This window comes from Anser anser (assembly GCF_964211835.1).
Source record: "Anser anser genome assembly, chromosome: 4".
NCBI lineage: Eukaryota > Metazoa > Chordata > Aves > Anseriformes > Anatidae > Anser > Anser anser.
In genome coordinates this window covers 76,956,286-76,970,091 of record NC_139724.1, presented here as the reverse complement: position 1 = coordinate 76,970,091, position 13,806 = coordinate 76,956,286, and the positions used below count along the sequence as shown (strand labels likewise).

Sequence of the window (13,806 nt, the reverse complement as noted above, 5' to 3'; positions counted from 1 at the left end):
TTTCTGCTTTAAAAATGCACGTTGTTTCTTTCAGCCTATTGCAACAACTCCACCACATCGTCGTTGGAAGGAGGAATCGCTAAGCCAGAGCAGCAGCGAGACCCAGGCATCGGCTACCAGCGGCATCTCCCTAGGAGAAGCGATACGTCAGAGAACTGCCATTAACCAGGTACTTGCCTTGTGCTTTTTTTTTTTTGTCACAGTTGAAGGTTAATTATGTGACTTAAAATAACACAAAGGGCTTTACCTGTATAATTCAGGCCTACCCCCCGTAAAGTTCGGTATTTCTGTATGTTGGAACTGCAGAACTACAGGACTGTTGTAAAATCTGTCAAGTTTTCTAGCCGTGATCCAGGTGTTACAAACCTTTTCTACATATACAGTGTTCAAAACCGAGTCACCAGTAGTTCAGCTGAGAACATACCTGTGCTGAGGAGAGGGGGGTGACCTCTGTTTTCTGGTTATTAACTTACACAAATTTTCCAGTATAATGTTTTCTGCATCGCAGCAGTGATGTGTATCCAGTTTGCAATTCACTATAATCCCGATCCTGCTACTCCTTCTAAGTTGTCAGATCAGTCTGCCTCAAAATACTGGATTTGCCTGTTAGCAGAGAGCCATGCTTCAGTTCACGTAAAGTGTGACTACTTCTAGTCCCTAGTTTTAATCACGTTCTTGATTTGATTAAGGAAAATTGTACTCGCATTGCGATGCAGTAGTTCTATCTAATGGATACGCTGCTAAATATTTCAGTACTCCAAGAACTGCATAAGATCACAGTTTTTTGGAAACAAAATTTCTCATCAACTCAGAGTTCTCAAATGGACTATAAAGAATCTTGAGCGAAGATGATAGCTCCTGTGGTAAAATCCTGATGTGAAAAGCAGCTTTTAATACGTTAGCAGCGTTTCAAAAGGCAGAAGAACCTGCAGCCGTTATGCAAGGATGCTACTTCAGTAACAACTGAGTTTTAGCAAGGTGGTCGGTTTGTAACAGCAAAACACAGAGCATCTGGCATTGGTGGTTCAGTGGTAGAATTCTCGCCTGCCACGCGGGAGGCCCGGGTTCGATTCCCGGCCAATGCAGAAACGCCCAAATTTTTGTGCCAAGAAGGCCAACAGCATCCTGGCTTGCATCAGGAATAGCGTAGCCAGCAGGAGCAGGGAGGCGATCATAGCCCAGTACTCAGCTCTGGTGAGGGTGCACCTTGAGTGCTGTGTTCAGTTTTGGGCCCCTCACTACACGAAGGACGTCGAGGCCCTGGAGCGTGTCCAGAGAAGGGCTACGAAGCTGGTGAAGGGCCTGGAGCACAAGTCCTGTGAGGAGCGGCTGAGGGAGCTGGGGGTGTTTGGTCTGGGGAAGAGGAGGCTCAGGGGAGACCTCATTGCTCTCTGCAACTGCCTGAAAGGAAATGTGGGGAGCTGGGGGTCGGCCTCTTCTCACAGGTAACCAGTGATAGGACCAGAGGGAATGGCCTCAAGTTGTGCCACGGGAGGTTCAGGTGGGAAATGAGGAGACATTTCTTCTCAGAAAGAGTGGTCAGGTATAGGGATGGGGTGACAGGGAGGTGGTGGTGTCACCGTCCCTGGGGGTGTTCAAGGGAGGGTTGGACGTGGTGCTTGGGGACGTGGTTCAGTGGGTGACGGTGGTGGTAGGGGGGTGGTTGGACCAGATGAGCTCGGAGGGCTTTTCCAGCCTTAACAACTCTGTGTGCTCTGTGTACTTCTACCAATTTACCAGGACACTTTCTTGCTCATATTAATGTATATATAATTATGTTATATATGCTCAAGATAATGGGTTGCCTTAAGTGATTGGTATTCTTAAGTCTTTACACCAGATAGGTCTGTACCTTTTCCATAATTAAAAATTATCCATTTAATTACTTCCCCAGTAATCCCAATGCAAATTCTTTAATGAATTACTTGAATTGACGATGCACCTTTCCAGTTGCACGTGAACTGTATGTCTTTTTCTGTTAAAAAACAAAACGAAGGGTTGGCTAGAAGTCTCAGGCACTATCTGTGTGAACTCAGAACTTTTATAACTAGAATCTTTTCAAAGTTGAACTGGTAAGTGTTCTGCTTGTTAATCCCCAGTTACAGAATGCGAACCACCTTTACTATACAGTGTCAGGTACTGTATTGGCCCAGCATCCTGCAGAAGCATTTGTCTTCATTGGGGTTGTCATTTCTAAGTGAGAGATTTCATTCTGGTTTGGAAAAAAGTCTTCTATATTTGTAGGATTTGGAGATGGAGCTCAGTTTCTGAGAAGTGATGGAAGGCTGGTGAACAGGTAGTGAATGCTGAGAACTCGGACCATGGTGAGAACTGACAGTGGACTTCGGCAGTTCATTAGTGCATCATGATTCGTTAACAATGACAACTGAGTATTTGTATAGAAAATACAATCTAGAATCAATGACTTCACTATTTAAAAACCTAGGCTTTAATTCCTTGGAAAAAATGTCTTAGAATTTTCTTGATGCACAGTTTAATCTCCCCACTTGTTCTTAGGAAATTGAGTCGTGGTATCAGCTTCCACCAGAAGTGGATGCCAGCCGATTAACTGCTGCCTCGGAGACGAAGCTTGGCCTGACTTGTGATAGAAATGACCTGACGGAGTTCCCTACGCTGGAGGAAGGAGTGTTGTCTTCAGCAGAAACATCCAGAAGGCAGTATCCTGGAGATACATCACGTGGCTTACTGCTGGGTATGTTCAACACAGCATCTTTAATCTGCTAAATGATTAGGATTTTACTTTTCCTTTCAAACCAGTCCTCAGCTTGGATTTGACTTCTTCTTGTGAGAACTGGTGTTCACAAAATATGTTCTGTGTAATTTTGTTGTCAAAGCCCATCTTCAACATGAGATAGAGAGCTTGTGTGCCTTCCCTGGGTCTTTTAATAGGTGAACCGATTATCTTTGTTCTCAGGTAAAACTGTAGTCTTGTTTTCCTGGAGAATTAACAGTAAGCTGTATTCAAGTTAGAAATTTTGGGGGTTCTTTTTAGGTGATCAGATATTCTCTTTAAAACCTGTGTTAGTTTTAGTCATAAATCTTTGTTAACTTCAAAACAGTAAACTAGATGTAATTGATAGCTTCAAAAACTTTGGTGTGTACATATTTGTACCCGTCTCATATATTCAAGCTACTGTGTACTGCTTCCACCTTTCTCTGCTTTTTTTTGTTACAAAGCAATCTCCAAATACAGTTTAAAAAAGTTTTCAGTGGCCCTTTGTAGAGGTACTGTATAAATGCTGCTGCTCTTTAATTAATTGGTATTTGTATTCATTTGCAGATAAGAGGAAAAACTGAAGAATTTTAGCTAGAAGTACTGTACTACTGCAACCCAAACTATCCAGATAAAGGGATTTGCTCATGTAGGAAGTTAGTATAACAAAGACTACCTGGAAGGGGAAGGTGATGGTAATTTTCAAAACGTCTGAGTCAGCTGATGTCCACCCACTCGCACTGTTGCACTCAGAACCACCAACTTTTTTTTTTTCACCTGGTGGTCTAGCTAGGATGCACTAGCCTCTGTGTTACAGACCAGCTATCAAAACTATCAAGTTCTGGTTATGGGGTGGTGCTTTGCTGTATTCTGCTGTCCTCTTGGGCTAACAGGAGGAGGCACCATGTATATGAAATGTTGCAGCCTTGTTACCCTCCTGTTTTCAGGGCACAGGATCTTCTGCTAAATAGCCTTCTGTTCTGGTGCTTGCATGTGTGTTCACAACCAAATTCTTACTTCATTCATATCAACATTAAGGTTTTTGTTACAAGTCCTTAAATTTCTGTCTTCAGACAATACCTGTATTGGGATGTAACACATTAAGGGAAAGAATCACTATCTGTATTAAATTGGTCATTTGGGCCTTGCCGTGCTTTTTCAGGTGGTATATTCTCCTCAGTATTGTTAATCATAGCGAAGATATGAAAGCTGCGTGCGGTTTATTGCTTTATTACAAGCATTGTCATTAAGAATGCAGTTTCAAATAGAAAAAACCTGAAGGGTGTTAAAGCTAATGTCTGTGACCATCCAGAATAATACACTAATGGTAAATACTTAGTTTTTGCATCAACTGATTATAACAGCTGTCAGTTTTCTGACATAATTTGAGGCTTTCTGGCTTGGTGTTTCCTCATACTTCAGCTTCTTGTTCTGTTTGTTGTAGTTCATCAATAAGTTTGTTTTCCAGCCATACTAATGCTGGTGTAGCAATCTTCCAGACCATATAGTTCTGATTAGCTAATGCATGATGTGGCTGGACACTGCATATATTTCATCCTTGATATGTAAATGAAGAACACATGGAGTTGGGTTATCCCCACCAAGCTGGATACTGGGAAAGAATATGCATGCAGCTGTTTGTAGCATCCTAAGTGAGAGAATCATTAACTGCTGATTCGTCCTGTATTCGAAGTAGTTTTTGCTGCATTCAAGTACAGCGTTCTTCTGGCTGTATTCCTGTAGGACAGACCCATTTGTTATAACTCCATTTTTCACAACGCGTTTTTAGCTCTGCTAATACGCCATGAGCTCTCACATGAGGTATCCTGAGTGACTGATGGATTACATTTGGTAATGCTAGTGGGACCGTGCATCTATTATTTGGCAGTCATCTTTATTTTTGACATAAAGTATCCAGATTTTCTGTTTCTCTATTTTTTTCTAATCTAATCTGATGACATGGTTGTATTGTTTCCATGCCTAGAACTTGCACCAGCCTAGACACAGATTTATTCATGGAATCATAGAATAGTTTGGGTTGGAAGGGACCTTAAAGGCCATCTAGTTCCACCACCATGGGGTGGTTCATTTACTTATTTTCTTTCTGCATTGAGTGTTTAGATAAATGATATTTTTGTAGCAATAGACCATAATTTATAATGTTTAATATTCTAGTAGTGGTCCTAATTGCTAACACATGCCTTTAGGTACTATTTATATTGCTGTCAGAAATATTTTCCAGTATTAACGCCTCTGTTTTAGGAAAGATAAGCGTTTCTGTTGCTTTCTTTCACATCTAATTGCCACGGTTTAGTTAGATTGATTTGAGAGGTTCCAAAATTTAATTTTTGCCTTTATTCATTCCGTTTTACATTGATTTTCATCCATGTGGAGTCAGAATATTCTAATCCATTCCGGTTGTATGCTTTTTAGTTCACTGGCAGCAGTACATCTTTGAAACAGAAAACTTCTGTTAGTACCACAACATTATTCTCTGCATCTTAAGATGCAAGTGATACTACTATACTACTGATTTATTGAAGTAGTTTATAATTATCCTCAAAATGGTGGAAACAAAGACTTTTTTTTCAAATGACCCCATTAATAATAGCACACACATCTGTCCCCCAACAAGAGGAACTAATTTCTCTTGGAAGCGGAGCCAACCTTGATTGGATCCATTTTTCTTTATTGCTTTTATTTGCTTGTATTTGCTCATTTTTTTTTTCGACTTTGAGCTGTGGCAATCAATTTATAAAGTATATTATACCTTGGGCCATCAACCATGGCATGAAATTTAACAAGAACAGTTGAATTCTGTGCTTGAGGTGGAGTAATGCTGGACGTAAGTACAGATTGGGAGACTAGTGGCTGGAGAGCAGCTCTGCAGAAAGGGATCTGGGGGCGCTGGCGGCAGTGGGCTCAGCGTGTCCAGCAGGGTGCCTGGCAGCCAAGAGCGTGTGTTGGGGTGCATCAAACACGGCATAGCCAGGCGGTCAGAAGAGGCGATTCTCCTGCTGTGCTCAGTGTTGATGCAGCCTCGCCTTGAACGTTGCGTGCAGCTCGGGGCTCCACAACATAAAAAGGATGTTAAGGTCCTTGAAAGTGTCCAGAGGAGGGCAGCAAAGCTGGTGAAAGGCCTGGGAGGCATGTCCTGTGGGGAGAGGCTGAGGACACTGGGTTTGTTAAGCCTGGAGTAAAGGAGGTTGAGGGGTAACCTCTTTGTTCTCTGCAACTCCCTGAGGAAGGGAATGAGGGAGGTGCTCATCTTTTCTCACTGGTATATAGTGACAGAACGCATGGGAATGGCACAGAGCTGCACCAGGAGAGGGTCAGACTGAACGTTTGGTAAAACATCTTAACTGAGAGGGTAGTTAGATGCTGGAACAGGTGTCCCAGTGACGTGGTGGTTGCCTGTGCCTGTGTGTGTTTAAGAGTGTTAACCAAATGACTCAATGATATGTTTTAATTTTTAGGTCAGCCCCGAAGAAGTCTGACCGTTGGACTCGACCTTTGTAGGTCCTTTCCACTTGGAACTATTCTATCTTTTCCTTTTTTTGCATATGCACACTTAATAAAACCAAAAAGTAAAGGTAGAGCTAGGTAGTGTATAGTTAACCGTACCCATATAGAACCGTCGAAGCATTCAGTTTGGAAAAGTCCTCTAAGATCATCTAGTCCAACCTTTAATATTGTGTAAGTGGTTTATTTTCCTTTTCTGTGCTGTCTATGGAAGACACAACTAGCCAAGAGTGTTATCAATACTTGGTTTCGTTACCCAGGCTAGAATGGTTTCCTTGCTTACCTTACTTAATTATTGCATTATTTTCGTTTATTGCATTTCTGTTTCCTTACTCATCCCAGTTACAGTGTTCAGCCACTGTTCAGCAGTCCCCCACCCATGCTTGTTGTCCATCGGTTGCAATGCTCTTGTTGCATTTAGGTGTAGAGTTCTGCTCTTAAATGCTGGTTCTTACATCACATTTGATCATGTGCTGTAAGTTTAACTTCTGACTTTCAGCGTTAGCTTTGTCTCATTTCCAATCAAATATTGTGCTTTTAATTTTCCCTGTGCAAACCTTTGTTGGTCTAGATGATGTAACAGTAAGTTACAATATGTTAACTTCTTGCATGCTGATAGCACTTATTTTTCTTTTTTTCTTTACTTCCATGGCACCCACCTGGACTTCTTTTATGCATATCCTTGCATACGCTTCTTGGAAACACATTTCTTAACAATGCTGTTACTAAGCTTGAAGTGTTTCTTTTTGTACTGATACCCCTTAGAGGATCACTCTGTAAAATCAAGTGTTACCCACCTGTTATGTTATTATATTTGTGACTCACTTTTCCAGGATGTAGCTGAAATTGCTGAATAAAGCGGCTTCTAAGGCTGGTTTCACTACACCATCTTTTTTGTTCTTTTCATAAACAAACAAGGTAATTATAGGCAAATAGCATGATTGCTTGTGATATTTTAAAAATAAGCCTCTGTTGCTTCCAGTTAACGGCAAGTTCAGCTTGCAGTTTGCTGTTCCTGTACCTGCTTGTGTGCGTGTTGCTCTTTGTGGTTGTTTGTTCTGAAGTTAAAAAACTGGCTCAAGGGGATGGAGTTGAAAGTGCCTTGGGAATAGCCTGATAAACATTTGTGGCTCCTAAGGGTTTTTTGAATTCAGTGGTGAATATACATAGATTTCTGTGAAGAAAACCAGGACAGAAGATGACATCTACCTGCAAATGCAAAACCTGGGACAAAGTTAGCTTTGGTAGAAGTAGTACATCTGTTGAAAGAACAGGAAAAATCCTGTGTGTGATAGAGACGCATAGAAGTAATGACCAAGCACATCTTTTTCCTTCTTAGAAACTTCAGGTAGCTTATTGTAAGTCTTGGACTTAGACTTTTGCCAAGACATAGACCAAAAGCAATATATTAACTATACTGAATGCTAAACCATTTTGCTATAAGCTTTTCTTCTTCTTTTTCTAAGCATCATGTTAGCAAGATGAAATGAGGTCCTGTTCTGGCATAACAGCACAGGCAGAAAAGCTGGTATGGCTGAATTAGTTGCTGGCTGCTGTGGATTTGGGGTGACTTTTGAGATGTTTTGGAATAAATGTTCTCCTTTATGAAGCAAAACACACTCCTAGCTTTCTCATGTTTGGGTCTACAGGTAACATCTCACTGCAATGTACACATACAGTGTCTGGCTAAAGTTAGGTAATACTGAATAACACCCTTTTTTTGTTTTGCCATGTGGGAAATTCAGGTTTAAGTCAGATATTAGGAAGTGGAAGGACACGATAGGTTAGGTATGCTTTATCTTTGACTACATCCTCATTGTAGGGTTAGTGTATTTAGTATGTTGTATAGCTTTTTGTCCACATTAGTTTGCAGAACTAGAAACCTTTTTATCATGAAAAATTTCCTGTTATTTGTCAAAGTTTGTTTTTTTAAATGCAAGATGAAATAGAAAGCATAAGGCTTTCTAACATGATACTTAAAGATCTAAGAATTCCCTATACTTCTGGCATCTTATTTACTGCTTTCTAGAGTGTGTTCCAGTAACCACAGCATTTCCTTATATAAGCTTAAATTTCCTGATCTGAGAGGGAAGGGAGCAACGTAACCTATAATACTAATTTATTCCTTTCTCTCTTCGGAAGGTGTTTGAATCACCTTTTGGTGGTGGAAAGAAAAATCACAATGACAGTTGCATTGAAACTGCTCCTGCTACATTGTGGAACAGATTGACAAAGCCAAGAAGGTTTTGTTTTTGTTTTGCCTTCCTTTATCTTCCACAAATGGCAGTTTGACTCTGGCATTCAGAATTGTCAGCAGGCTGTAAGATAATGTAGCATGCCCAGCTTTGCTTGTTCAGTGAATTCAACTGTGAGGAAGCTTTTGACCTTCAGAGCGACAGCAGGAAGAATTACTGTTTTGACACAAGATCCTCGAAGTGTGTTGTACTGACGTCACTTGCTGCTTTAAGCATCGAGCACCTGCTTCTCTGCCTGCAAAACCTAGGTTATGCTGGAGTGTAATGAGCCCCTAGATCATTGTAAGCAACCAAAATATGATAGCAATGATCCTTCTCCCTCTAGAATAAGTTACTGAAAAAAATAGAGTTTGTGCGCTGAAAGATTAGAAAAGGTTTAAAAAAAAAGAAAAAGAAAAGAGCTGGAAGGGAAAGAACATTTGACATGGATGGAGTTATGTTGTATAAAATATTTTTAGTTTTATAGCCTCAGTTAAAATTAATTTATTGAACTCCATAAGGGTGTTTCTGCAGGTTGCTGCAGGGGGCAAGCTGGAGGAGAGGGTTTCCACCAAGGATGCAACTGTGCTGAATCGCAACTGCTCCTTCCCCCTCTTTTCTCTTCCCCTTCTTCTCACCCTGCATGGCTTTGTTGTTCGTGTGCTGCCTCCAGGCACTGAGCACCAGCACCCTTCCTCTGAGTGAAGTTCTGGTGCCTGTGCAAAAAGAGGAGGGGGAAATGCATTCCTGGGCTGGGGTGGGGAGACTGGGGCTGTACCTTGCTGAGATTTGCTTTCATTGCTTTGGGTGGAGGTGGAGAACTTTCAGGCTCTTGTTCAGGATGATGTATAAGAGGCTGAGGAAGGAGAGAAGAGAGAATTGAAGCAAAAAATAGATGTTGAAGCTATTAATGATCTATTTAAACTACTTTGTACATCTTCTAGAACGCCAGCGATGCTGGATCTTGTCGATGCCCTCCGGAGTATCTTATCATCTGGGTTTGCATAGCTTCCGTGTTTTATGTTGGATTGTTGTTTTATATATATATATTTATATATATATGAACTGAAATCCTCTTAACTACCAGATTTCTGGTCTTGCATGCATACATACAAATGTGATTGAGTCACCGGTAATCTTCTCTTTTATTACACTAACGAGATCTAGCTCTGACAGCCTTTTGTGGTGAGGCGTGCTTCTCCGATCACTTGGCTGTTTTCTCCGATCCTCCCGTGGTATCTTCTTATTTTAGGGGTATCTTCTGAGTTACAGTTATCAGGACCTGCAAATGCTATTTCAACAGTAGCTTCAGCAGAAGGTAGGCGAGAGCAGTCCTTGTTACTACTTAGCAACAATTTTTCTCCTTGTATGTCTAGAAAACATGCTTGCCATTCTGGGTTCAGTAATGCTCTGGGCTCCTGTCCTGGCTTGTTGATCGTGACCCCAAGTCATCCTCTAAGGTAGCCCTCGACTCTGTTAGATTTGCTAGGGTGCTTTGTCCCCTGAAACGTATGGCTGGACTTTGGTCATAAAAAGATCTATTTCTATAACAAGATCTATATCTATTTATCTATATAAAGATCTGTATCTATCTATCTATCTATATTTCTGGGCTCTCTGGTACAAAAAAGACAGGGATCTCCTGGAAAGAGCCCAGCAGAGGGCCACAAAGATGATACGGGGCCTGGAGCATCTTCCCTGTGAGGAAAGGCTGAGAGACCTGGGTCTGTTCAGCCTTGAGAAGAGAAGACTGAGAGGGGATCTTATCAATGTTTACAAATACCTGAAATGTGGGAGACAGAGGGATTTGGCCAACCTCTTTTCAGTGGTTTGTGGGGACAGGGCAAGGGGCAATGGCCACAAAATGGAGCCCAGGAAATTCCGCACCAACCTGCGAAAGAACTTCACAGTGAGGGTGACGGAGCACTGGGACAGGCTGCCCAGGGAGGTTGTGGGGTCTCCTTCTCTGGAGATATTCAAGGCCTGTCTGGACGCCTACCTGGGCAGCCTGCTCTAGGGAACTGCTTTGGCAGGGGGGTTGGACCCGATGATCTCTGGAGGTCCCTTCCAACCCCTACAATTCTGTGATTCTGTGATATCATTTGCCGTGCTGCGATGCCAGGTGACCAGGCCGCCCTGTAGTGGTGGTCTCTGCTGCGAGATATTTATTGCTCGGCAAACATCTGCCTCATCTGTGTGCCTCTTCTCTAAGAAGGTGGGGATTTCTGGGGGCCAGGGTTTGGGATAGGACCGGGACGAGAACGGCCATTGAAGGGACTGACTGGATGCATACCCGTGTAGGGAGGATTTCCTGTTTATAACTCTGCTTGGAGAATGGTAAATAATTTTTCATCAGTTTGAGTGCGAGGTTGAATTTCTCAGCACAAATATTGAGTGGTACTTAAATTTGTGTTGATATAATATATCTTCAAAGCATTGATTTATCAGCCAAATATTGTGACTTAATGGTGTGTGTGTATGTCTATATGCACATTTATTTTATCAATACATGTGTAGATGCATTAAAAGTTGTTTGGCAGGATCTATTTTTGACAGCATTTGACAGCTTTTTTTCAATTATTTTTTGGTTCCCTCCCTCATAGTCTTTTTTGTCTCTTCATTTACAAAGACAGCACACCCAGGCTTTATTGTGCAGGGAGCTTTTTCTTTAATCACTTCTGATTTTCAGTTTAGCTTGAAAATACATTTTCATTCAAAGTGAAGAAGTTAAGCTGAAAATTGAGAAAAGCTTATTTTCCTCTTCTATTGTATGACTAAAAATAAGATGCCAGCTCTGAGAACATGAAGTATATCATGATGGGAGATGACAAGTCTAATTCAATAACTACAGTTACTATTTCCTTTGTTCACTAATATTTTAAATGCAAAACAAGATTTGGGAGGAAAAAATGCATCTAATACAGCTAAGGTAGTTTGGATTCCAACTTGCTTAATGTTTCTTAAAATAAATGGTTTTGCATTTTTAATACAATTCTGTGTGCAAGATATCTGTGGTCAGTCTACTGTCTCAGTATTTTCAAGTATAATAAAAAATTAAAAACAATTATTTGAATAAATATATACTAAACATAATAAATGGTTGATTAAATACATCGTAAATATTGTCTGTTTCCAGTTAGTGACTGGGAATAAGAAATCTAATGTGCAGAATGTATTTGGTTCTAAACCAGGATCAGCCACTGGAAACAAACCTCTTTGTTTTCTTAAAAGTAAGTTGTAAATAATGTTAGAGATTACAGTGAAATGAATCAGTCTCCTGTTCCGTGATTTTAAGTCATGATTCAAATTGTGATTCAAACCACGTAAATACAAAACAGCCCAGTACATTTGGCCACGGTCTTGGTTGAAGCCCCGAGGCACTATTTGTAGTAAAAAGACATCCTTGGCCTTGTTCCTTAGCTGGATCTTGCTCTCTCTATGCTGATGTTGACAGTGTTTTCTCCTTTTTGCTGTTCTGCCTACTTTTATAATGGGCATGGAAGCGTAAAACATTTTTTCATCCTGTTTGGCACAGGTGCTTACCAGTCTGCGTTGGAGCCTCTTCCAAATGCTTTCTCTTGTCCAGTTGCTCAGAAGTAGCAAGTCATACCATGCCCCCACCTTTAGGATGCCTATGCTCCTGTTCCTATAAACGTCCAAAAAAGCAGGCAGCTTATCTTTTCATTCCTGTTTGGTATTGCAAATAATTAAGATGAAAGTACAGTGGAATGGTGACTAGTGCAATGCATTTATTTAATCAAGTAGAGGAGAGAGTTTAGCTTTGAAGAGGTACTGGGTGCTAGAAAAACAAAGACTCCTCACTTAAGTTGCTGTAGCATGTTTGTGCCATCTGTACAACTGATGCTAAGGTACAAATTTGGTTTCTTCTAGGAGACGTTAGGCTTGCCATGTGGTTGAGACAGCTGCTGAGATAAAAGGGAATTTCTGAAACTAGCAATCTATTACTGTTATTATTGTTATTATTATGGCTGCTGATGGGGTGGGAGTAGGGGGCATCCATATTTTGATCCAGCTTTGCTGTGTGACATAAAATTATTTCTACTCCTTTAATTATGCTCTTATTATGTAATGTTCTAAAGTAATTAAAAACATTAATTGTAAGTATTAAATTAAAAATGACTCAAAGGTCATCTTCTGGTCAGATAGCACTCATCAGGTGATGTAATACAGGCTGCGGAAAGCCTTGGGATAAAGCTGATGTAATGTTAAAGTTTTATTCTTTTTGTGTAATGGTCATCTTATCTGATGTGATTACGCTTCTGTAAGTGATCCAGAGTATAGCTGGTCTGCGATGGTTGGAAACTAATGAACGTAATTAAAGTCAATGTGAACTCTGATTCTGAAAGTCAGACTGTTGATGACAAATTGCTTTTTTGCTTAAAAAAATCTGTTTACTTATCATTGAAGTGGAAGTAATTGTTTTGCTTCTATCAAAACGTGTATGTTGTCATTTACATTTATCAAATGCAAGCTTACAGTTATTTGTATTCTTGTGTTATGAAACATTTCCTTTTGTTTTTGTAAGCAGTGAATTAAAAAGGTTGGAAATGCCAAGTACCTCAAACAACAAAGAAATATGTGATAGAACCTAAAACTTACTGCTATGGCAGTAGACAGTGGTGCTAGTATAATTGTGATAACTAAATTTTACTATTACTTGCGTCTTTAAACCCTAAAGAAAGAAAAATGTATACATGGCCTTTGCTGCAAACAGAAATTATGAAAAAATGGCAACTGGAGAAGACATCACTGGAGCTTCTCCGCTTTTAAAGGAATAAATGGTGGTCTGGGTAGAAGCCTGTCCTGTGTACAGGCTGCAAGGAAATCACTAGGGGAGATGCTGGCTAATGAGTGAAAAAGGATAGGGATGTGCACAAAAGGAAATTTAAGCTTAAGAAGGTAAGTTAGAGATGTCAGTGTCATGTAGCATTTTGAGATCGGTGAGAGGAAACCTTTGAGTTTGATACAAAAAAAAAAAAAAGCTAAATTAAAATTTTTCCCTTAAACATAAGGGAATATGCTTCAGTAGAGTAAACGATGGGGTTACATCATTTTGACTGCAGTTAGCACGTTTTTGAGTTTGAAGGCTGTGTTAGTTGGCAGGGCAGTTAAATAGGGATTACCTTGCAAACTTTGATTGCTGTGTTGTTGTTGTTTTTAAAAGATATTCAGGACAGTCAATTCTCTCCCTGTCTTCCCCTGCTGACGTATTCAACACAAGGCCGGAGGTTTTCAGATGAGACGCTTCTCCAGCAATCAGAAATGGATTTTATTCCTTTAAGGTAGGATAAAGTT

The 13,806-nt window shown here is 40.5% G+C and overlaps 1 protein-coding gene across 4 annotated transcripts in view; it reads left to right on the top strand.

The window, feature by feature from the left end:
• Positions 1 to 13,806, top strand: part of ALMS1 (ALMS1 centrosome and basal body associated protein) — a 72,470-nt gene that overhangs the window by 11,803 nt on the left and 46,861 nt on the right. For 3 of the 4 annotated variants that reach the window (XM_083835208.1, XM_083835206.1, XM_083835205.1), the window contains exons 2-4: positions 35 to 169; positions 2,518 to 2,713; positions 13,676 to 13,793. In XM_083835208.1, the coding sequence (XP_083691334.1) occupies positions 35 to 169; positions 2,518 to 2,713; positions 13,676 to 13,793 (449 nt within the window). Of the gene's footprint in view, positions 1 to 34; positions 170 to 2,517; positions 2,714 to 3,301; positions 3,391 to 13,675; positions 13,794 to 13,806 lie in introns of those variants that run through there. The other variant, XM_083835207.1, reaches the window with a different exon arrangement.